The sequence below is a fragment of the Dunckerocampus dactyliophorus genome, chromosome 5 (genome assembly GCF_027744805.1).
Source record: "Dunckerocampus dactyliophorus isolate RoL2022-P2 chromosome 5, RoL_Ddac_1.1, whole genome shotgun sequence".
Classification (NCBI taxonomy): Eukaryota; Metazoa; Chordata; class Actinopteri; order Syngnathiformes; family Syngnathidae; genus Dunckerocampus; species Dunckerocampus dactyliophorus.
In genome coordinates, this window is record NC_072823.1 from 16,231,362 (window position 1) to 16,254,103 (window position 22,742).

The following is a 22,742-nucleotide window of genomic DNA, read 5'->3' on the forward strand; positions in this document are numbered from 1 at the left end:
GCATGAGAATGATTATGTGCCTTTTGATTTGCTGGCAACCAGTCCAGCGTGTCCCTGCCTTTTGCCCACAGTTGGCTGGGATAGGCTCCAACTTCCACAGATCGTACAACGTTCCTGGTGTTAAAGCTAAACAAATTCTCTACATACTGTACATGTATTTAAAATAGTGATGTTGGTCTTAACAGCTGGATGAAGGAGCACCTCCTGAACCAGAGGGCTCCTTTGTGGACTACCAGACCACGATGGTGAAGTTCTCCAAGGCCATCGCCATAGTGGCACAGGAGATGGTGACTACTTTCCATTTTCCATTCCTAATTATTGTCTGTTAGACTTAATAAATGTTCATTACCTGGAAAGTCACTCTACCGCTCGTTCGGACTAGATGACCAAATCAGTGACTTGCCCAGAAGAGCTTGGCAGCCTCGCCTCGCAAGTGACGGTGGACTATGGGCAGCTAGCACACCAGGGACGCCTCGCTGCAGCCACTGCAGAGCCAGAAGAGGTGAGAGAACATGAAGACACAGTTTTCCTATTATATATCACATGAAAAAAGCAGCTTTACGCTCTCAGATATGTTCACTCTTGTGTTAATTGAAGCAAATGTTTGCTGCTCTGTGATACGTGTCATCTTTCTGATCAAAGTAAAAGATACCCCTCCCACATCTATCACTCCCAGAACCCACATAGTCCTTTATCAAAGTTTTTTTTCTCTGTTGTTTGTGTCAGTGTGTGGAAACATCACACTAATAAGCTCACAGCTCTTATCAGTAACTTGTACATAACAGCCTGCTGCAAACCCATCTGGTTACCATAGCAACACATTGCCTCGACAAGTCTAAAAGCCTATAGTGATGATGCTTAAAAAGGCTCAGCCACCCACCCATGTGTCTTAGTCTGGAAATGAAATGGTATTGTCAGCTTTGCTTTCTCTAAAGAGCGCTTGAAATCATTTGTCATCCACCTGCTGGATAAAAGGGATTGAAGTTCAGCAGATGATTGTTGACAGAAGAGTGAAATCAGATGGATGAAGTCTAAATCAGTGTCTGCTGGTGCTTTCAGGTTGCTTTGCTGATCAAAACACGTGTACAAGAGCTGGGACACGGCTGTATCTACCTGGTCCAGAAAGCAGGAGCCCTTCAGCTCAGCCCCACGGACAGCTTCTCGAAAAGGGAGCTGATTGAATGTGCTCGTGCAGTCACAGAAAAGGTACCGACTCAGTGTGCTGCAATTTACAACCACAATAATAAACACATTGTTCAATTAACACAGGCTGAGAGGACATCTTTAAACATATTACAGTTATGTAAAGTATATATATATGTTATTATAAACATATTTTCTAAATTCTACTTTTTTTTGTTGGGTTTTCGGTATCCACCTCGAAATGTAAAAGCCTCTTTTTCTGCTGTTGTTACGCTCCTCTGAATTTAATGAATGTGATTCTGGTAGCTTATCCATGTGGTTTGCTCTGTTATTTGCCATAATAAAGGATTATTCATCTACCCCTTGACATGGAAGTAATGAAGTTAGTCTGAAACTTGTAAAATGCTATTACAATATAAAAGTAATGTTATGTTTTGGATGGTAATAAATGACTTTATCATACCGGTAATGCAAGTCATGAAACTGAAGCTATTCTGCACCGCTGCACATTTAATAGTGATTCTAATTTGTCCCTGCTGTGACCCTGGCAGACAGCATGGCATGCTAGTCACACATTAGTAATTCACTTTCCTTTCAAACACTTTAATTCAGAGCTCATATCCAACTTGATTAATTTGAGGTTTTCACGCTCTCTGATATGAAACTCAAGGGTTCCTCTCAGGGCTATCCATTTGTTTATGAGGCACGTGCTGGGCAGAGCTGTGTTATTTGTGGAGTCGGACTCATCAGTGTCTTTTGATTGTGCCGGGCTATGATTTTAATGCGTGTTTAACCCTGTGCTCATGTCTTACTGCCAGCTTTCGCCATCTATTCAGCTCATTTAGATCATTCATTCTAAAGCTCCACCAAAATCCAATTTAGTAGACGCTAATAGTGCTTAAGATCACATACCTTTTGCAATGCAAATATAATACATTGTAGATATAAAAAAAACAGATGCCCTACTCAGCCCTCCAGCATTTTGACTCACTAGCCACAATATTAAGTACACCTGCACATTCTAATGACAAGCGAGTCATAGAGAGTCATATTATTTTAGCTATTAAGAATAAACTACCGTTTATTACTGTGGTTGAGTACCACTTTACATTAAGGTTACATATTATTTGTGAACACTTAGTCAGTTGCACTGCATCACATATAAACTGATGGATAGACTGATTTCTAAAATATATAGAGAGCCTTTGAATTAGGCTCTGAAGGTGTACCTAATGAATTGTCCAATTATTCAGTTATGCAATGCTCCCCATGTTGCAGGTATCCTTGGTCCTCTCAGCGCTGCAGGCGGGTAATAAAGGCACCCAGGCCTGTATTACAGCAGCCAGCGCCGTAGCTGGCATTATCGCTGACTTGGACACAACTATAATGTTCGCCTCAGCGGGAACACTGAACCCTGAGAATGAGGAGTCCTTTGCTGACCACAGGTGCTTGTGACCTTACCACATATTAGTCATGCAAACAATGGAATGTCACATTGGATTTTATTTGGGGGCAGCAAAGTGCTGCCTCACAGAATTAACTTGGGTTGCAGACTGTGACAATCTTACCCACCTTCCAGGGAAAATATTCTGAAGACAGCCAAGGCACTGGTGGAGGACACCAAGCTGCTGGTTGCTGGGGCTGCATCCAGCCAGGAGAAGCTGGCCCAAGCTGCCCAGTCCTCAGCTAAGACCATCACCCAGCTCACAGAGGTGGTCAAACTGGGAGCAACTAGCATGGGTTCTGAAGACCCTGAAACACAGGTGATCTAAGCATGTACAGTACATACATGATTTTTAGTATCTCTCAAAGATGAATACACCCCTCACATTCCAGCAATATTTTTTTATGACTCAAGGGACAAGGAAACTTGGATATACTTTAGAGTAGTCAGTGTACAGCTTCTATAGTAGTATAGAATTACTATCCACTAAAAATGACTCAACACCCAGCCAATATTGTCTAAATAGCTGGTAACAGTTTATTGAGGGTAAGTATGAATTCCAGCATGTACTCTGACATTCTGAAGTAAAGCATGATCCTCTCCCTTGTGAAACTGGATTGCACGGCAGTTTTCCAAAATGATAACGAGCCCTCCACCTCCAAACTGACAAGTGTCTTGGTGAGGAAGGTGAATGTGATGAAGGGACCAAGTGTGTCTCCTCCAGACCTGAATCCAATTGAGTACCTGCGGGGTATCCTCAAGGAGAAGGAATGTGGGGGAGCACAAGGTGTCTAACTTAACGATCACATGAATTAATTATGAAAAGTAGGCAATAGTTAATTAAAATTATTTTTTTTAATGTGGCCCAGAATTCCTGGCTGCACCCCAGCTATTGGCGATATCAGTGGTCCCCAACCTTTACATCCCCAACCCGTACATTATAGCGATCTAATTTATCTTATTTATTATGTATTGTGTAAAACTAAGACATGAATAACATCAAATTAAAAGCCCAAAATGAATGCCGATCCACCATCCACCAGTTCAAGTTCCAGCCAAGTTTTTCCAAAAAGATTATTACATCGCTGTTTGACGTGTGTGGTAAAATCTTGAGACAAATGTGCACATTAGCACTCAATAAGTCATCAAAACTTACCTTTATGCATTCCCACATAGTATCAGCATTTCAGACCAAATATGAGGTGAAAGAAAAATGGTAAAAATACAGTAGTAGTCTATGTATGCGGCATGAGATAGAGTTAGAACACGCGCAATGGACATGCGTCAAGTGAGACAGAATTAACAGAGAGAATTCGGCCACTTTTCAAAATAAAACATAAAAAAAAAAATAAATAATGGATTTTTTTTTCTGTGCAGCCCGGTACCAAATGACTCGCGGCCCAGTACCGGGCCGACCACTGGGCTATATGATAAAATCACCTAAATTTAGACAAAAACATATTTTACTTACACAAGAACTTGTATCACTCGTGAAACTTACAGAGGACGAGAAGGAGACTTTGGATGTGGGATTGAGTACATTGGTGGAGCCTTAGCGGGACTTCCAGGTAGCACATAGGTGGGCTCCAAGTGAGACAGCAGTCGGCGAACCCAGTGTCTTCCACCGCTGACAAAGGCTGCTCATCTCGTGCGATGAATTCAATTATTTTTTCAGCCTTCTGACTGACACGCACATACCGTTTGGGCTGCGTTAGCTGCCATTTGTCTCGAAAACTTGCCAAACTCTGTCGAGTGTTTCTTTTTCAAATGCCGTATTCAATTAAAGCTTTTTAACGTGCTAGCCACGTGAGATATTTTCGTGGCATGTGTTGGCAGGTAATTTCCACACGGCAGACATACTTGTTTTTGTTTTGGCACGCCTGCGCAATGTGGAGGAAAGCGGGAGGAGGACGCCACACAAGACACTACACTGCATGCAGGGATCGCTACAGCGAGTTTTGTGATCGCCGTTGAAAGGCATTTATCAGCATACTGATCGGTGGCCGGTCAGTCAGAGCATCCCTAGTATACACCATTGTACAATTATGTAGTATTATAGTGTCATTCTATTGTGCAACCAATTTTCATATAACAGATTTAATTTGAAGAGCATTGTTTGCTCTTTTGTATGACTGCCAGAAAGGGCAGGCTGAGCTGAACACAGCAGCAAGGCAATCTTCTGCACACAAAACAAATGATTTCAGCATTGAAATAGACAACTGTTTGCAACAAAACTGCTGATGAGAAATAAATGCACTTACAGATGGGAAAAACAAGAGCAGGTATGGAAACAGACAACTGACAAAATTGATTAAGACAACTAGATACACTTAGATTAATCAGAAATATAAGAAATATAGGTGGAGAACAGGGGAGAATCTGCCAAGAGTCAAAATGGGACGATGACATCAGGCTTTATCCCTCCTGCTCAGTATGTTATGACTACATGGGAGTGATAAATACTGCACAAGCAAATCCTCTCTGCAGCCTCATCCTGATGAACCTGTACTTGCACCGTGGTGTATTATTGATCCATGCTTGATTTGCTCAGGTGGTTCTGATAAACGCAGTGCGTGATGTGGCGAAGGCTCTGGCCGAACTCATCAGTGCCACCAAGTGTGCGGCGGGCAAGCCTGCTGACGACCCGTCCATGTATCAGCTGAAAGGGGCAGCCAAGGTAAAGCTGCAACTGTCATATCTGGTAGTACTGTGTATCGATTTGGACCAGTATGTTTCGATGGGTTTTAAACAAGACATCAGAACTGTTAAGGTTGCTGTGAGTGCAAGGAACTCAGCCGACACACTTCCACAGTGAATGTGTTTGTGTTTCTCACAGCCTTCACATAAACATACTCATGTAACTTTAAGTGGCGCATATGCTTCCTTGTGTTTTGTCATCTAAATGGAATGAGGGCCACCCATAGACCTGGTCACATTGACAGATTGGTTCTGTTCTTCCGACATATGGTGACCCCCCCCCCCAAACACGGGATCCTCTCAAAGTCCTGCTGTGCACTTTGCTCACATTACTTAACCCTGTAAAGCTCCCATTGACGAATGCTGCAATCTAGCTTGTGCAAGATGTGTCAGCATGAGGGAAAGTATTTTTTTTCCAAAGTGAGCCTTATTGAATAACAATATTATGAACACCTGCTGTTTTAATGAATTATTAAGTGTTTCTTCATCCTCCGTGCAATTATAACCAAATTTGAACCTTCATCTCGTAACTCCTTACATGTTTTGTTTGTAAGGAGAAAGAGCACCACCTCGTGGATTGATTGCGAGCCTCATGACATGACTTTATTTGACAGGTCATGGTCACCAACGTGACGTCTCTTCTAAAAACAGTGAAGGCAGTGGAGGATGAAGCCACTCGCGGGACGAGGGCGCTGGAGGCCACCATTGAATGCATCAAGCAGGAGTTGACAGTAAGACTGCCTGACAGGCTGGATCTCTTCTTTTGTCATAATGAAACGCAGCCTCTCAGTGAGTCGGCCTTAAAGAGGGTCAGGGATATTTATGTCTATTATTCTGAACCAAACAACCATCCAGCTCCATTCCTCACAGCCATTGCAGGACAAACCTTATCATGAACCACAGCCACAGACAGTTAGAAAAAATGATGGTTTCAAGAGTTTTTTTCTGCAAATTCTGATCATAAGACCCCCCGCCTCAGAAGTGAGCTTGTCAGGCCAACTTTTATCGCCATCCACTTTCACTTTTGTTTCCCTGTGACCCTCACCTGTTGTATTTATGACTCATCGCTATCACAGGTGTTCCTGTCGAAGGATGTTCCGGACAAGTCCACTACACCTGAGGAGTTCATTCGTATGACAAAGGGCATCACCATGGCGACGGCCAAAGCTGTGGCAGCGGGCAACTCTGCTCAGCAGGAGGATGTGATCGCCACGGCCAACCTGAGCCGCAAAGCCATCTCTGATATGCTGACAGCTTGCAAGGTGCTCTCCCGCATGAAGCACTCAAACACACATCACTGATGGCACAGATAGTCAAGATGTCTTGCTTGTATAATAATGTATAATAATATTAATTATAATAATAATACACCTTTAACTTATGTACAGAAGGTCAGAAAAATGTGATGCCTTTGAAATTGAAGGCGTTCCAAAAATACTATACTGTCTGCCTTGAATTTGACATGCATATACACAAATCCTCCTTGATACTTTGAGCTGTGTAGATAGATGTATGATATCCCCTTAGAGACATTTTTTTGTCTCTTTTATGAAAATAGTGGGAAAAAAGCTCCAGATTCATTATGAGATTTACAAAGAGAAGCTATGCATGTTCAACCAGAGTTTGTGTAGAACAAGGGAGCGTTATTTTTCAGAAATCATCACAAACTGTAGTAACAACTCTTGTGTACTGTTTGCTATAGTTAACAGATTAACAAGCCCTCCATTTTCAGTACCCCAAGAATTCATTTCTACATCTAAGTGCAATACGTTTACAACATTCTTTCATGACAAAGTTCAAGGCATTAAAAAATGCAATCATTGCCACAATACAAATAACTATTCTACAGCCTGCTAGACACCTAGAGCACACATTCCACACCTGTCACTGACGAAACCGTCGTAGAGATCACCTGCAGTCTTGAGTCCATCAAAGAGCTGCCTTGATGAGTTCGCCACAAGTCTGTGTTGAGCAGTTTGCTACCACAACTGACTCATCTAGTTAACATCTCACTTCAGACTGGAACATTTCCAAAGGCCCGAAAATCTGCTGTCATTAAGGTTCTTCTAAAGACGAACAGTCTTCATGCCAAAGTACTGAGCAACTCAATCAAACCTGCCATTTTTGGGAAAGTCTTAGAAAAAGTTGTATACCAACAGCTTTCTGACATCCTCCTGTCTAACAATATGTTTGATACTTTCCAATTAAGCTTTAGGCCCCACCACAGCACTGAGACAGCTCTGGTCAAGGTGACAAATGATATTCGTCTGAACACAGATACAGGCAAAAGCTCAGTTTTAGTTGTGCTGGACCTGAGTACTGCCTTTGCCACTTGTTGACCATGTTATCTTATTGCAGAAGTTAGAAAGCTGGGTGGAATTCTGTGGTACTGAAGGACGGGCAGTACCCTGTTGGAATTTTGTCTCAGACCAAATGGCTATGACCTGTGGATTTGTTTCCCCAAGGGGGATCCTTATTGGTGTATCTGTACATGCTTCCATTAGGCCAGCAACCTTCTTTTTTGTAAAGCACTTTACATTATAATTACCTTGTATATGAATTGTGCTCTATAAATGAATTTGCCTTGTCTTGCCTTGCCTTAAATGTTTGCTGGAATCTTTTGTTTTCTCTCTCTTCCAGAAAGCAGCACACCACCCAGAAGTGAGCGAGGAATTAAAGTGCAAGGCCCTCCAGTACGGCTCGGAATGCACCGCAGCATACATCAAACTCCTGGAACACGTTTTACAGGTTGGAATAAGATAGTCACCTTTGTTGTACTTGACTGATGAGATTTAATGTGGAGACAGTTACTGTCAGACCACAACACCCTTTTGTTTTGTTTTTTAATCGGTATTTTTTAATACTATTTCAACAAACTTCCATGTCCCAAAATGATATAAACCGTTCCAAATACAGGAATATCTATTAAAATGAGTGACCATTAACTGTGTAATATTGTTTTTTATATAGGCTTACATTATGATAATATTGTTGTTAAGCAGTGCTTAACATTTCATTAGACCACCTGTCATAGAAATGAAAAAGATATCTTCCAAATCTTGATTAAAATTATAAACATTATTATTATTTACGGAATATCCCCTTGCAACACGAGAGCTTTGGCTTTATGCCACACAGTAGATATCTATCTATATAGCTGTGTGCCAGACGGACGGCTGCCACCTTAAGTCTACACTCGATGTCTTTCCCCTCCGCGCTCAAGCTTGACCGTGTCGCCCATAAAGACCCCATGGTGGCGTAGTAAGTGAATAGCACAGACACAAGGTGCATTCAAGGACATCGGGTCTTTTTTTTCCTTTGTGGCAAAGACCCCGCGACCCACTGAAAACGGCTTGTCATGACCCACCAGTTGAGAATGACTGACCTAAAGGATACATTTGTGTTCTCTATCGTGTTAATGCCATCTTAGCAACCAACCAACCAACTGAATTGTCATGTGTTAACATAAGCACTCGCACACGCCGCACGCACACACTCATAGCACTTTATTTATTTATTTATTTATTTATTTATTTATTTATTTATTTGTTTGTTTGTTTGTTTGTTTGTTTGTTTGTATTATTTGCTTGTATTAATGTCTCTTCTGTTGTTGTTGCTTAATTTATTGGTATATATGTTTATGTGTTTATGTTTCTTATGTTCTTATTCTTTCATTTGTTTTATTTCTTTTCTTGGGAGAATGAACAGAATAAGATTTTCATTGCATGGTATAACTGCTGTTTTACCATGCACATGACAATAAAACTCTCTTGTATCTTGTATCTAGTATCTTGTAAATGAGAGAAAGTAACACTAATCATACTTTCATTCAGTGGACAGTTATTATTAATATTAGTGTTCATTCCATTCCATAATACATGTTCAGGTGCTGCAGAGGCCCACGCAGGAACAGAAGCAGCAGCTGGCTGTCCATTCGAGGCATGTGGCGGCGTGTGTGACGGAGCTCATCCAGACAGCTGAGGCCATGAAAGGTGAGGCCACGTATGCTCGCACACTCCCACATAAAACAATTAGCAAAGGTTTGTATCTGTGCGTTGAATATTCCAGTTATTTACGTTATACCTGATTCTAAAACAGACCTGCTAAAGGATTCCCATGAGGAGCAGATTCATTTTTATGAAATGCAAGTGATTAGTTGAAGGAGCTATAATCCTCTTCTACATGAATAATATCACTGAATGTCACAGAGAACCTGTCTGTCAGGTCACTACAATCACTGTAGAATATTGAAATTGGACAGAACAGGGCTTCCCATTGAAAATTTTTCAGAATTAAGCTCTGCTGTGTGGCTGTGACACAAACATGTTGGAGTGATGCCTGATGAAACTGCACTGCTATGTCTGACAGCAGTAATAGATTGTGTTTAGATGAGAATTGGATATACAAGTAGAGTGTAGACTGAGACCCGCTGGGGCTATCTACTTCATCTCTCTAAAGTCCCATGTGCTCTGTCTTTCCCTTTCTCCTTCTCCCCTGGCTGCCTCAGATGGAGGTAAGTGGGCTATGCTGTGTTTTGTTCCCTAGATCAACTTTCACAGAGTCAGAAGGGGGTAGAGGAGTATAGACGGCTGGAAAGAAGGTGGGGGGTGCAGGGCAGATTTCCCCTGAGCTGAACATAATCTAGGAAAACACGGTTCCATCTGCCTGACCAAGCTGTTCCCAAACTGCTACGTTTTATAGGCCCTGTAAAAAGGCCCATCAAAAGTGAATTGTTTCCTTTAGTTTCTCTTATTTAACTTTGAGGCATTGCAGCAAGCACTTGTGAACACAAAGTGGAGGTATGAGCATTGTGAAATAAAAGGTTATCACCACAAGAGAAAATACATGTGCTGTTTCCTTTTAGGATCAGAGTGTGTGGACCCCGAGGACCCCACTGTCATTGCAGAGAGCGAGCTCCTCGGAGCAGCAGCCTCCATTGAAGCTGCGGCCAAGAAACTAGAGCAGTTGAAGCCCAGAGCCAAGCCCAAGGTAGATGTGCCCTTCTCGCCCCTTTGCACCCACACACACACGTATATTTTTGCTAAAAATCGGCAGGGAGCTACGATGACCCATCGCAGGAAAAGGTGACATGATCTTTTTTTCCTCGCTATCGCTGGAGATGAATGTTTTTTTTGTTCCGACTCACACAGCTGGTCCTGTGTAAACTTTCTTCAACTTTTTTATTTTGAGCTCTGTTGCCAGGAGACGCAAATTACACAGCAGGCTCCTCGAGTATAAATTGGACTGAGTTCAAATGAGTACGATGGACTGTTGTGACCCTTTTTTTGGAAAGAGAGGGCCTCTGTCTTATTGAACGTATTTCATTTTGTTTTATTGCAGTATTGCTCATTTCCAAACTAAGCTCGGTATCACCTCCTCAGTGCTGCAGTATTGCCTATGAAGTGCAATAAGAAAGTAGATGTGTGTTTGTGTGTGATTTGTTTTGGGATAGTTGGATTCCACCTGCATCTCTCCCCCTTTTGTGCTCTCCCACTCGCTTTTACACTTCCTGTCCACCCAGTAATTATCAGATCAACCTCCTGTCTGTGTCATGGAACATGTATTTAGGTCAGCCCACTTTTAATAAAGATCCTAATGCTCTGTCTCATACTCTAATTCCGTGAGGGCAGTTATCAGGCCTTTGTTTTTATAAAAGGAGATTAGTGAGTAAAAGGCTTTTTCTCTTGCAAGATGTCAGTGTCTCCCTCTAGTGATCAAGTAACATGCATGCACAGTCAATTTGACAGCAGAAATACCGTTGGAAGTTTTACCTTTTTCCTCGTGTGACATTGGTTCAGTTTATATTCCCTACTAGCTGGCTGTGCTCTGTGTTTAGAAACCAGATAATACATGGTTTAAAATGTCAACTATTACTATTGCAGAGAGACAACAACATTTCATTTTAATTGTTAGATTGTTGCACAGAGGCAGCATATAAAGTGGCAACTCCAGTGTAATTTCAAGAGGAAATGACTCCATGAAATAGCGGCCCAGTTTGATCCTAGTGTTGCTTTCATCAAACCTTTTTAATCCTCTTTACTCCCTCTCCTCTTTTGCTCCTCATCCCTCCCACCCTTTGCAGGGATGGAGAGGGTGGGCGTACGGTTGTGTGGTTCTCTCCCGCTCCCGGCATGCATGTCTCCCTGTCTCTCGTCTGCCCTCTCAGAGCCTTTGTAGACCTGGAGGACTTCTCTGCAGGGCTCTGTCTGATATGTTTGATATATTAGGTTGTTATTCAGTCCAACTATATATCAAACATATTCCTACAGTGTCCCGCCATGTCTCCCGCCACTTGTGCCTTTTGTGTTTCTGGGGCATTCTTTGTGCAGGCTTTTGTTGACTGTCCCTGAACTCATCGTGTGTAGTTCAGGTTCATTAAAAAGTCATGGATGCGATTATATTGTCAGTAAAATATTTGCTTATGGGTTTTGGTGTCATTAAAGACACTGCGGTTGCATATTTACAGTATTTTAACAAAAATGTCACATTATAGTTTCTGGTCATTATGGTTTCATGGTCATTACTGAGGCTTATTACTTAATGTATTATTTTATTTACATTTAATTAAATATATTTTATTTAATCTGTTTTTTAGTATTTATTTGAACCATTTTAGATGTTGTAATTTCACTGTATTAGTTTTTTTTAAATATTTTTTTGGGTTCTTACAAAGTTATTAACCCTAAGTCTAACTTTTAATGTAATTGCATTGATGAAACACCAGTTTAATCCTGTCCATAACCATCAGACCACAGAATTGTAATTTGCAACTATAACATAGAAAAAGAAAGAAATAAGTAGCATGAAATATGCAAATTGAGAAGAAACATTTAAAAATACCAACCTATTAGTCCGCAAGTGGCTATTGTCAGTAAAAAAAAAAGTTACTTCAACGATTTCTAATGACAGAACCACTTAACCTGCATAACATTTATATTGAGAATTTGATTTATCTCTTATAATTACTGTATACTGTCACTATAATCTGACTCTCCATGTTCTTTGACTTCCAGCAGGCCGATGAGACGCTGGATTTCGAAGAGCAGATTCTAGAAGCCGCAAAGTCCATCGCTGCAGCGACCAGTGCTCTTGTCAAGTCTGCATCAGCAGCTCAGAGAGAGCTGGTGGCGCAAGGCAAGGTCAGTCAAATGTCACACAACAAGCAACATGGCTGCTAATGTTAATTAATGAACACCACCACTGTTACTGCTCATGTTGTATCCCTTAACTTGCACTCTGCCGTAAACCTGCATAATTGTAAATATCTCAATATATTCGTACGCTCAATAGTCCTGTAAATAATGCTGGAATTCTATGGTTCTTATTTAACTCCATCAATAGTTCTTCTCTTGCTGGTTTGCACTGCTACACTGTCATTTCTATATTTTTAGATTTTTTATATTCAGATTTGTATCTTCTACCTTTTTTACTTTCTATACTTATTGTTGCATCAACCCACCAGAACAAATTCCTCATATTGTGTGAACTATAGCTGGCAATAAACCTGAGTATAATTCTGATTCTGATGTTGTGATTGAGCATCTTTATTGTTTACTCTCAGGTTGGGTCTAATATAGCCAATGCAGTAGATGACGGCCAGTGGTCACAGGGACTCATATCAGCTGTGAGTATTGCTGCTGCGCTGTCAGTCAAACAGAACTAAACATACGTCCAACTGTGCTTGAGCTTTTTTGGATGCGCCGCTTGGTATAGGCTCGGATGGTTGCCGCCGCAACCAGTAACCTGTGTGAGGCAGCCAACGCATCCGTGCAGGGCCACGCCAGCGAGGAGAAGCTCATATGTTCGGCCAAGCAGGTGGCAGCCTCCACAGCCCAGCTTCTGGTGGCCTGCAAGGTGAAGGCTGACCAGGATTCTGAAGCAATGAGGAGACTACAGGTAGCGCATGGTATCTGAATATCATTATTCACTTGCTGTTAATTGTGTTCCTTCCCTCCCTTCTACAGGCTGCTGGCAACGCAGTGAAGCGAGCCTCTGACAACCTTGTGAAGGCGGCTCAAAAAGCTGCCTTTGAGAAGTCAGAAGACGACAGTGTGGTGGTAAAAACCAAGTTTGTTGGAGGCATCGCTCAGGTGAGACCAACAGAGTGATTTTTGGTTTTATTTATTAAAATTATGCCAACACAATATACCGTAAATGCTCAGATTAACTCGTCTATTCAGTCAACCGCTCCTGTGGTCACCGGGTGTGTAGTCCATGACCATCGTTACATCTGAATAAAGTCCCCACTTCATTGCATCTTAATGACTTTCGTTCTGCACCACAAATTATTAAAACGTTCTTGTCTGGGCATGCCTCTACCTTTAGAGGATAAATACTTTGGATCCTGTACCAACCTCTCAGACTAGAGCTGCCCTATCGAGTCAAACTAGAGCTGTCCTATCTAGTCGTTGAGCATGAACTGATGAACCCTGCTTGAATGAGGGGCGAAACGTCTTCTAACCTGAACAGTGCAGTTGCTGTCGATTCAATTCAAAGCAAATAACCGCCAAGGTCTCTACTTGCTAACAACTGTAGGCAGCCTCCTGGTGTATTTTTTATTAACTCCACAAGATGGCAGTAGCTGCATTTGAAGTGTCATGAGTGGTCAGCATCCAACAGCTTTATCTATCCTTGCATCTGCTTTAAAACGTCAAAACTCTGCTGTTGATGTGAAACTCTTGCGTGTTACACTTGCCCTACTATTTACGATTAACTCATCTGTGGTACGATGGCCCACTGATCCGTTTTCTCCTTCTGTTGCTGCTGTGTACTAAATACCAGTATGTGTTCAAAGAGAGCTACGTTTTCCTTTGCATTTTCTTGTTAATAGGCCCCAATACCCTGAAATAGTGAAAATATATTACTGGATGTTATTGGGACAGGATGTGATACTGTGTCAAGAGATTATGAGTTTAATTTTAATACTTGAGCATTGTTTAGACAAGTTAAGATTTTTTGGCTTCAACTAATTCACTTGAAACAATAAGTTCAAGATAGCTTTATATTAAACAGTTTTTTTGTTTTTACAGGAGGACGAAGATAATTAAGGCTTTTGTAGGAACTGAATAGAAGTTTTTGTCGGGTTATTTATGAGTTCCGTTCTTTGACCGTGATGTAAGTCAAGTGGTTGGTGTAAGTTGGATGTTATACCTAAATTATTCCAAAATTAACTCCTAAATTACTCACACAGTACAAGGAACACATGACAGACATATAAAAAGATTAGATACATGACTTCCATGAAACAGTCATAAAAAGACAGGACAACTTACTTTTATCCAGGGGTGGACTGGGACAAAAACTCAGCCCTTAACTTTTTGGTTCAGACTGTCCCCCACCCCACACCCCATTACAAGCCTCTTCTTGTTTTTTAAATGAATCTGTCCAGGGATGGGATCAAACCTGTACCTTCTTCCTTGATCGAGAGCAACATGTACCTTTACACTAACATTACACTGGCAGCAAAGTAGGCGAATTTGATTTTATTCTCTAATTGGTGACAGAGTCTCGGACTGCCGTGACGCTGTTTGCACGTGTCACGGCAGGGATCCGCATATGGCGCCCAAGGCCAGGCGCAGGAATAAATATATCAATAAATGTCAATCTGCCCATTATTAATCGGCCCATCAGGAAGACTTCTCCCGATGGTCAGTCCACCCCAGCTTTTTAATTTTTGTGGTTGTCTGACACACCGGAAAGGGTGTTGCAAGGGGTGAGATATTGGGAGGAGGAAGTCTCAGTAATGAGACGACTACGCTGCTTATGCTGTAATCGCTCTCCGTTTCATAGTAACAGATCCTTTCACATGTTCAAGAACACCATCTTTGTCCTTCATGATGGTCTCTGCATGTCAGCAGTGTGAACCAGGCGTGCAGCAAATGTTGATTTCTCCACTGAGCGTCTTACAATGTCAATTACAATGTCGAGTTTCACTTTCTCTTTCTTTCTTCTGCCGTCAGATGAGTCTGCCTCACTGCCTTGGGAGACATAATGGAGGTTAAACTTAAATAGTTAACGAGAAAGAACAAATGTGACATTCCTCAAATTAATTTCAAATACTTTCCAATAAGTTCAATAATTATCATCCACCGCCGCTAATATGGTTTTAGTGCATTTTCTGCTGCTCACATTCTATACGATAGCGTGAGCGGAAGACATGTTTTTTCATCATCTTCCTCAGATCATTGCAGCTCAAGAAGAGATGCTGAGGAAGGAGCGCGAGCTGGAGGACGCCCGCAAGAAGCTGGCTCAGATCCGACAGCAGCAGTACAAATTCCTGCCGAGCGAGCTGAGGGAGGATGAAGGTTGATGGATGGTCAAGGTGACCGGCCTTCACGCCTCTCTTTTACACTCTCGTATAACCGAGGACTATATAGCACTTGAAACAGGCCTGTTTGGTGAGACAACCAAGTGCCTGTGCTTTGTCGTGTATTGTGTGTGTGTGTGCGCGTGTGTGAGTGTATGTGTTCAGACAAATAATGTTTGAGACAGTACGATCCAGTTGTTGCTTTGTGAGTGTCACTCATCATTTCCAATACAATAATGAAGTGAAGAATGCAGAAGTTGTACATCTACAGTATAATTATTTCTGAATGTTTTTGTATTCACTGAGCGAATAATACTGATGATCATGGCAGAGCAAAGCTGATATACCTTCTGTATTTGAAAGGACCAAAACAAAGGCAGGGAGGGGATGTCTCACTTGACCACTTGGCTTGCATGAACCATCCAATCTATACATATCAATGAAGCTACTAACCAATAGAGTAGTCTAGCAGGATGACACTTATTACATACGGTATACAAATGTGAAAACCTTTTGGGCTGCCAGCAAACCTAGAGAAAAATTATATAAATGCAAATACTTATTCTTGACTGCTATTTTAAATAAGAAAGACATTTATCTCGAAGAGGGGGAAAAGTTTGATTAGTCTTTCTCTGAGAGTTTTTGATGTGATCTAATTATCTGCTTGCGTATAAATTCACTTCATCTTTTAATTTTTTTTTTCATTTTTTGTTATTGTTTGTTAAAATAAACGTATAGACGTATTGGAGCCTCTAAGCTAACCTCTGGCTAGGATTTAATAATACATTTATTTTAGAATTAGTCCGTTCCAGGGTCAAACTGCCACCATCATGAAGCCTTTTTTTATTTAAAAAAAAAAAAGTTTGGTTGAGTTATCAACATTCCAAACATACAAGTGTAAAAAAATAAGTTTTCCACTGGTTTTGACCAACGACTAAGGTGTAATGTGAAAATGTAATAAGAAGTTAACCACTGCAAAACATGAAAACAATGAGACAAACTTGGATAGCGTGACCATACGTATGGTGATGGCAGAGTCTTACAGCTTTAAATGTGAGTCTGCTTTATAGTATAACTTTTGGTGTATCTTCTTCTCTTCTCACGTTCATCTTCTGTTAACACCCCTTGTTGAGGCTGGTCCTTCTTATGGAGTAAGGCACAGAAAAAGCAAACATTTTGTGTAACTTTTGAGGCATATGTTTGTTTGTTTTTTTACACTTGAGACAAATTCAGAATAGTATAACTTCAGCTTTAGAGGTTCCGATTAATGCAAATTGCTTGAAACTTGCAGCAAAATTTATAAAAGGAACAAGTAGGTTAAAGTGTTGATTAGCAATATGTTCTCACAGGTAAATTCAGTTAGAAATGATACAAAAAGTTATATTGCATTCAAAGTGGAGCTTCCAGCTTAAAATAAGAGCAATATGCATGTGCATCAACCCAGCTGCATGCACAGAGCAACGAACCATGCTGCAACACACCCTGGCAGAAACTGTATCCTGAAATATGCACAAAATGTTGTATTTTACCACGGAAAATCTGTATTTCTGCTCTCATTATAAAGGTCTTTTGCTTTCATAACAGTTTTCATTGACAGATATCAAAGCTATTTCAAATAACTGAAACATGTGTGAAACAAACATTTTCCTGAGAAAAAGCTTTCATTTTGTATCGCTGGCATGTACAGTGGCTTGCATAAGTATTCACACCTGAGGGTTTTTTTTGTAATACATTTTACAAAACTTTTTTCCACTTTGTCATTATAGGGTATTATGCGTAGAAGTTTAAGGGGTTGGGGATAAATTACTAAATTCTGGAATAGCATAACTAAATGTGAAATATATGTAATGATAAGGATTTTCCCTTTGTCTGGGATAGCATCATTTAAGAAAGCCTATTTTCCATATATTTGGATATATTACATTTAAAATTGAATAAGCCACATGTATCATCCATGTTCATATATCAATACACTGGGAGCTGATGATGATGAAGGTCTTGCACTGTACGAGGACTGATGGTATTCTATCATGAATGAAATACACTTATTGGATGCACTGATGTTAATTTAGACGCTAAAAACAAAAGTCATTAAAAGCTTCCATTATTTAAGTCTAAGACATTCCTTCACACACTGAAAAGGTAAACAAGACAAGTTTTGATGGAGGAACCTGGTTCAGTATTGAATTGGGAACGCTCTTATTACTAGTGCCTTACTTGAGTGTGCAAGCAGCTGAAGATCAGTCCTAGTTGGAGCTTGAGCCACTTTGTATCAGAACCTTTTTTGCCAATCCCCACCAAGGCCTGAGCGTATACTGTCAGCAAGAGGAGTCCTTTGCCATACGATCCAATGCCTTTGCTGCTGGCCGATACCTGCCTATTCTGCTCATTCATCAAAGGGCATCCTTAGGATTTTAGACACCTTGATGGAATACTAACTGCATTCCTTAAGCATGTTTGTGTTTGAAGTTGTTTGAAAATAAATTATGAAGTGGAGGCTGTTCTCGTTCCCTTTTCTGTCGTCTAACTTGAAATGTCCGTTTTACCAATAAGAACATACCCAGAGATGCAGTAGTATGCAAAAGTCTTTGGCCAGCCCTACCTTTGTTGACATTTTTCATAGCAGTCTGTTCGACATAGCAAAACAGTACCAGGATTCCATGAAAATGTTCTTCAACAAGTAACCTGCCAAATTTTGTTGACGATCTGGACAGATTTGGTCGTTTTTATTTTTTACTTGGGTTTGTATTGTTTTCTTAGGTTTTATTTAGTGTATTTTTTCATTAATTTTAATATATTTTGTTAATTTGTTTAAATTATGGTGTATTTCATTTGTTTTATTTTATTGGTATTAAAGGTTTTTTGTGGCTTGGTGTTTTATTGTTTTATTTATTTCCTTTCATGTTTTTTGGTTTATAATCTTGTACTTTGTATTGTTTTGTTTGCACTTATTGTGTTAATTATTGTTTTTTATTTTTGTTTTTATGTGTTTATTTTGCTTTTTTTTATTATAATTTATTTTAGTTTTTTATTTTATTTAGTTTTTTTATTGATTTATTAGTATTCCCAAGTATTTTATTTGTTTTAATTGTTTCAGTTTTGTTTTAGGTTTTTTTTTGTCTTTAATTTGTTTTTTGGGGGTGGGGGGGGGGGTGGTTGTTTGCATTTTGGATTATTTTTTTGGGTGGGGAGCTTTTTTTGGAGTTGCGATGACCACAGTGAAGCATTGCATGTGCTAAAACAACAAATGTAAAGTTGGCCTAATACTTTTGCACAGCACAGTGTATTGTGTGACTGGTGTTTGCAAATATTCAAGCAAATGAAGAAAAACAAGTTGACTAGCTCTGTTATGAATAGGTGTTGTGCTAAAAAAAAATGTGTTTAGTTTGATGACTTTATGCTTTATGTATGATATTTATCCGGTCACAGAAGTATTTTTTGTATTCATCACAAAGAAAATAAAACTCCGAAAATCAAACCGTTTGTTTTTTTTTCATGTCCCACTGCATTCTTTCCAGCAGGTGTCAGCAGTGCCCTGTGTGGTGTATTGGTAGTCTGTGTTGGGAAGGATTGTCAAGTTATACCAAATATAGACATGTGTCTCCTCTTCTGTGTGCACAGCATCGACTTTAGAGCATGCTGTGATTCCCATGTTTCAACTCACATTCTTACAATAACATTTAAATACAATACAATTAATAACAAGGCTCTTTTTGTGTTTATATTTTCATTTTAGAGGTGACGGAGCTCACGTGTGACCGCGCATGAAAAGGATGTTCAGTGTTGGCACGTTATGTCCTCGCTGAGACGTCCTGAGGAACACCATATTAGGTTGTTTGCTCTCATGCAAGACCAAGCTGCAGACGGAGGAGAGGAGAAAGTGACGCCATGTGTTAGTACTCTCTGCTCTCTCTTAACTGGATGTTTGTCTGGTTAACTCTGGCACGTATAAGCCACCATCACAACCTCTCGAGGTCATTGAGCTGTGGTCCACCATTTCCGGATTACTTCCTGAATCTTTTTTTTTTTAACATAAGCCTTCTCAGTAAAAAAAACAGCCTGTCACAACCTCAAATTCAACTTTACCACATGTTCATTTCATTTCACAGTACAGTTTCAAAAGTTTCACAAAACTTCAGTCATACCTGTCAACCTCGGGAAACTCCTGTGTTTTGCCCTTCTGTCCTGTTGCTCTCTGGCACTACAGGTAAAATGGTGACAGTAATCAGCGAGGACAATGGCGCAGGCCATTGACAGTGAGTAGTCGGATATCTACACTGCCAACATCCCCCCGGAGAACTTTTCTTGTGTAGGGGTTACTTACATCACAGTCCAGGAACGGAACTCATATGACCATCTGTAATGAAATGTAAATTACATACAGACATACTGCACATTTTACCAAGACGATTCTAGCATATATACACTTATTATACAGTACACTACATAGCAATACCTATAAAACACCACTAGGTGATAGTGTCACTCTTTTCCCTGTCCATTACACGTCTCTCAAAGGGTGATTAGTTATAAATCCAATATATAAATATAGCAATATTAAGAATGTCATAACATGAACACAACAAAATAACACACATATTTGTGAAAATAAGCATAGAATTCAACTGAAAAATATCACAATAGCATCGATCTGATACTGATTCTGATACTACCCTTGGTATTGTTATGATCCATTTGGATGGATCCGCCCACCCCGAGATCAAATGTCACTTGATATGATAGTGAAAGTTTGAATCTGGAACTGAATAATTCTCTTCACATCATTTCTTATGGGAACATTGTCTTTGAAATTCCAATTGCACTTCCTGTTTGGCTTTCAGTCCATTTTGGGCAGGAAGTTGTGCACCTCAAACACCCACTTTCTGATACAGTTCTCGTACAGTGCTCCTCTGTAGTAACTTCTAAATGATGAAAATCATTGCGCTTAAAAAGAAGGCTTGTGTAATTATTGCATGCTTGTGTCTGCTTATTGAAGGAACGCTCTCCAATACCTCCAATACAAACACAATATCCATCAGCTGATGCTTGTGGGAGTGTCATCTTCCTCAAGTCTGGAAATCATGACTATTTTAGGTCATCAGCATACTGTAACTGCTCCTCTTCTTTATTGGGAAGTAGTAAACAGCCATTGGAGCTGATTTAGGAGGTTGCTGTAACACTACCTCTAACCCCACTACCTGTAGGCTGTACATTCCCTATGTCAAATATCATCAAGTGTCAGATAAGTGTTTTATTATGTAATGCCAGCTTCATGCAGAATTGTCCCATTCCCGTGAGCTGCTTAGAGGGCGGTGCCTCCATGTGTCCTGTCCACTGCTATGTGCGCACAGTAACTTCTTTAGCCAGCATGTAAGCAAGGATGCCACACAGTATGTCTCCGTCAGCAGTGACAGCAGGGCTATATTGGGACTGAGCTGAGACTTAAACCTCGCCAGCTAAATTTGGACAAGTAACAGCGGCAATATCCATTAAATAATATCATTCATCACCAATATATCATCATTTATCACAGGGATTGTTTGTGATTTGATTTGATCTTTTTCAGTTATTTTCTCTCAAAGCTGTGCTGCGAGGAGTGGTCTGTAGACTAGACCTCCTGGGGTTGAAATGCAACACTCAAACGTCTATCTTAATTTGGAAACTTTGCTTAAGGCTCACTTGATGACCAGGACACATTTTCTTCACCCCTTTTAGAGCTGAGCAACCAGTGGGTCCATGTGCAAATAAGAAAAGACACAGTGTGGGCACTGGTAGTGTATCCTAGCTCGACTATAGCGCCATTCAAAATGATTAACCACTTACTTACATAGTAGGACAACTACGGTATTATCTAACAGTGGCAATGTATGAAACAAGGGGTGTTCAAAGTGTGGCACAAGAGCCTCCTCTCTGAGAATATGACAAAGCTGGGGCCGCTCCTACTCCCCGAAAAACTGATTTCATGGACTTGTTCTGCTCACCTCCAGGCTCATTTCACTCACGTCACACACAACTATGTTTTTTTTATTTTTCTCAAACTTCTGTCGCCTTCCAAAAATACAGATGCGTATAAAAATCATCATAATAGCTTTTTCTAAATAAATACAGTAGTACCTCGCATAACCTCCTTTTACGTAAATTCCACTGAACGTAGAGAATTTATGTAAAGTTTTTGCATCGTATTACGTAAGAAATTCCATACAATGTAAAGCGTCAAGTCGGTGCAAGTTTTTTTTTTTTTTCATTCAACTTTCTTAATGCCCCAAGTCGGTGCAAGTTCAGACTAACACTTGGTGGCGCCTTCTGACGCTTCACGCTCTCATTGAATGATTTTCGGGGCACCGCCTACGCTCTCATCTCATTGGGTGACTTACACAGCACATACAGTACGTGAGTTTGTGTGAGAGACACGCTGCTCCCTTCAACCTCTTTCCTCTTCGTAGTCGCCCTGAAACTAACTTAAACAATTACGTTAAGTTACAAATTAAAATTTTGCACACAGCATTATCATGTAGTGCGTGTGCGTTTGTCTGTGAGACCAGCTGACTCTTAGACTCTTTGAGTCGCGTTTCGACTCAGGCTAGTCCTCCTCCTCCTTCCTGCCTCCACTTGTGCTCCTGATCAAGACATCTCGTGAACGGTAAGATTGTTTTTGTTTTTCAGTTTTATTCATTTGCAGTCATCTTATTTATGACCTTATTTTATATTGGAATGTTACTCTACTATGTTTATGCTAATGTTTTCTTATATTTTCCCACCATATTTGGTGAACTTTGAATATTTTGAAGGGCCAAAGGGGTGAGTTTGGAAAGATCTTGGAACGCATTAGGCTATTTACATGTATTTTACACTTCGTATAACATAAAAACCCTATAACATGAAGGTTCTCGGAACGTATTATTTACGTTGTAGGGGCGTCTACTGTACCTACTTACTATTTTATTGGCTTTCTTTCAAATCCATTGGATTTTTGGCCCCAAAGCCCTCCGGTATCCACTGACTCCCTGAGTTTGTAACAATATAACAATATAGAAATATAACAATGTAACAATTTGAATCACACAACAAAAAGCACACACTCGTGAAAACAAGCATGGAAGAAAACTGAAAAATACAGTAGATGTAGTATAGTATCAACCCAATACAGATACT

At 40.3% G+C, this 22,742-nt stretch overlaps 1 protein-coding gene across 4 annotated transcripts in view; it reads left to right on the plus strand.

Moving 5' to 3' along the window:
- The window catches only part of tln2b (talin 2b), a 113,767-nt gene extending 94,680 nt beyond the window's left edge, over positions 1 to 19,087 (plus strand). For 3 of the 4 annotated variants that reach the window (XM_054775569.1, XM_054775570.1, XM_054775571.1), the window contains 16 exons: positions 186 to 287; positions 383 to 502; positions 1,060 to 1,206; positions 2,422 to 2,588; positions 2,723 to 2,906; positions 5,139 to 5,264; positions 5,899 to 6,015; positions 6,361 to 6,546; positions 7,925 to 8,032; positions 9,171 to 9,276; positions 10,149 to 10,273; positions 12,298 to 12,423; positions 12,846 to 12,908; positions 12,998 to 13,180; positions 13,249 to 13,374; positions 15,465 to 19,087. In XM_054775569.1, coding sequence (XP_054631544.1) covers positions 186 to 287; positions 383 to 502; positions 1,060 to 1,206; positions 2,422 to 2,588; positions 2,723 to 2,906; positions 5,139 to 5,264; positions 5,899 to 6,015; positions 6,361 to 6,546; positions 7,925 to 8,032; positions 9,171 to 9,276; positions 10,149 to 10,273; positions 12,298 to 12,423; positions 12,846 to 12,908; positions 12,998 to 13,180; positions 13,249 to 13,374; positions 15,465 to 15,593 — 2,115 coding nt within the window. In that variant the 3' untranslated portion in view covers positions 15,594 to 19,087. Of the gene's footprint in view, positions 1 to 185; positions 288 to 382; positions 503 to 1,059; positions 1,207 to 2,421; positions 2,589 to 2,722; positions 2,907 to 5,138; positions 5,265 to 5,898; positions 6,016 to 6,360; positions 6,547 to 7,924; positions 8,033 to 9,170; positions 9,277 to 9,791; positions 10,073 to 10,148; positions 10,274 to 12,297; positions 12,424 to 12,845; positions 12,909 to 12,997; positions 13,181 to 13,248; positions 13,375 to 15,464 lie in introns of those variants that run through there. The other variant, XM_054775572.1, reaches the window with a different exon arrangement.
- The last annotated feature ends 3,655 nt before the right edge of the window (positions 19,088 to 22,742 follow it).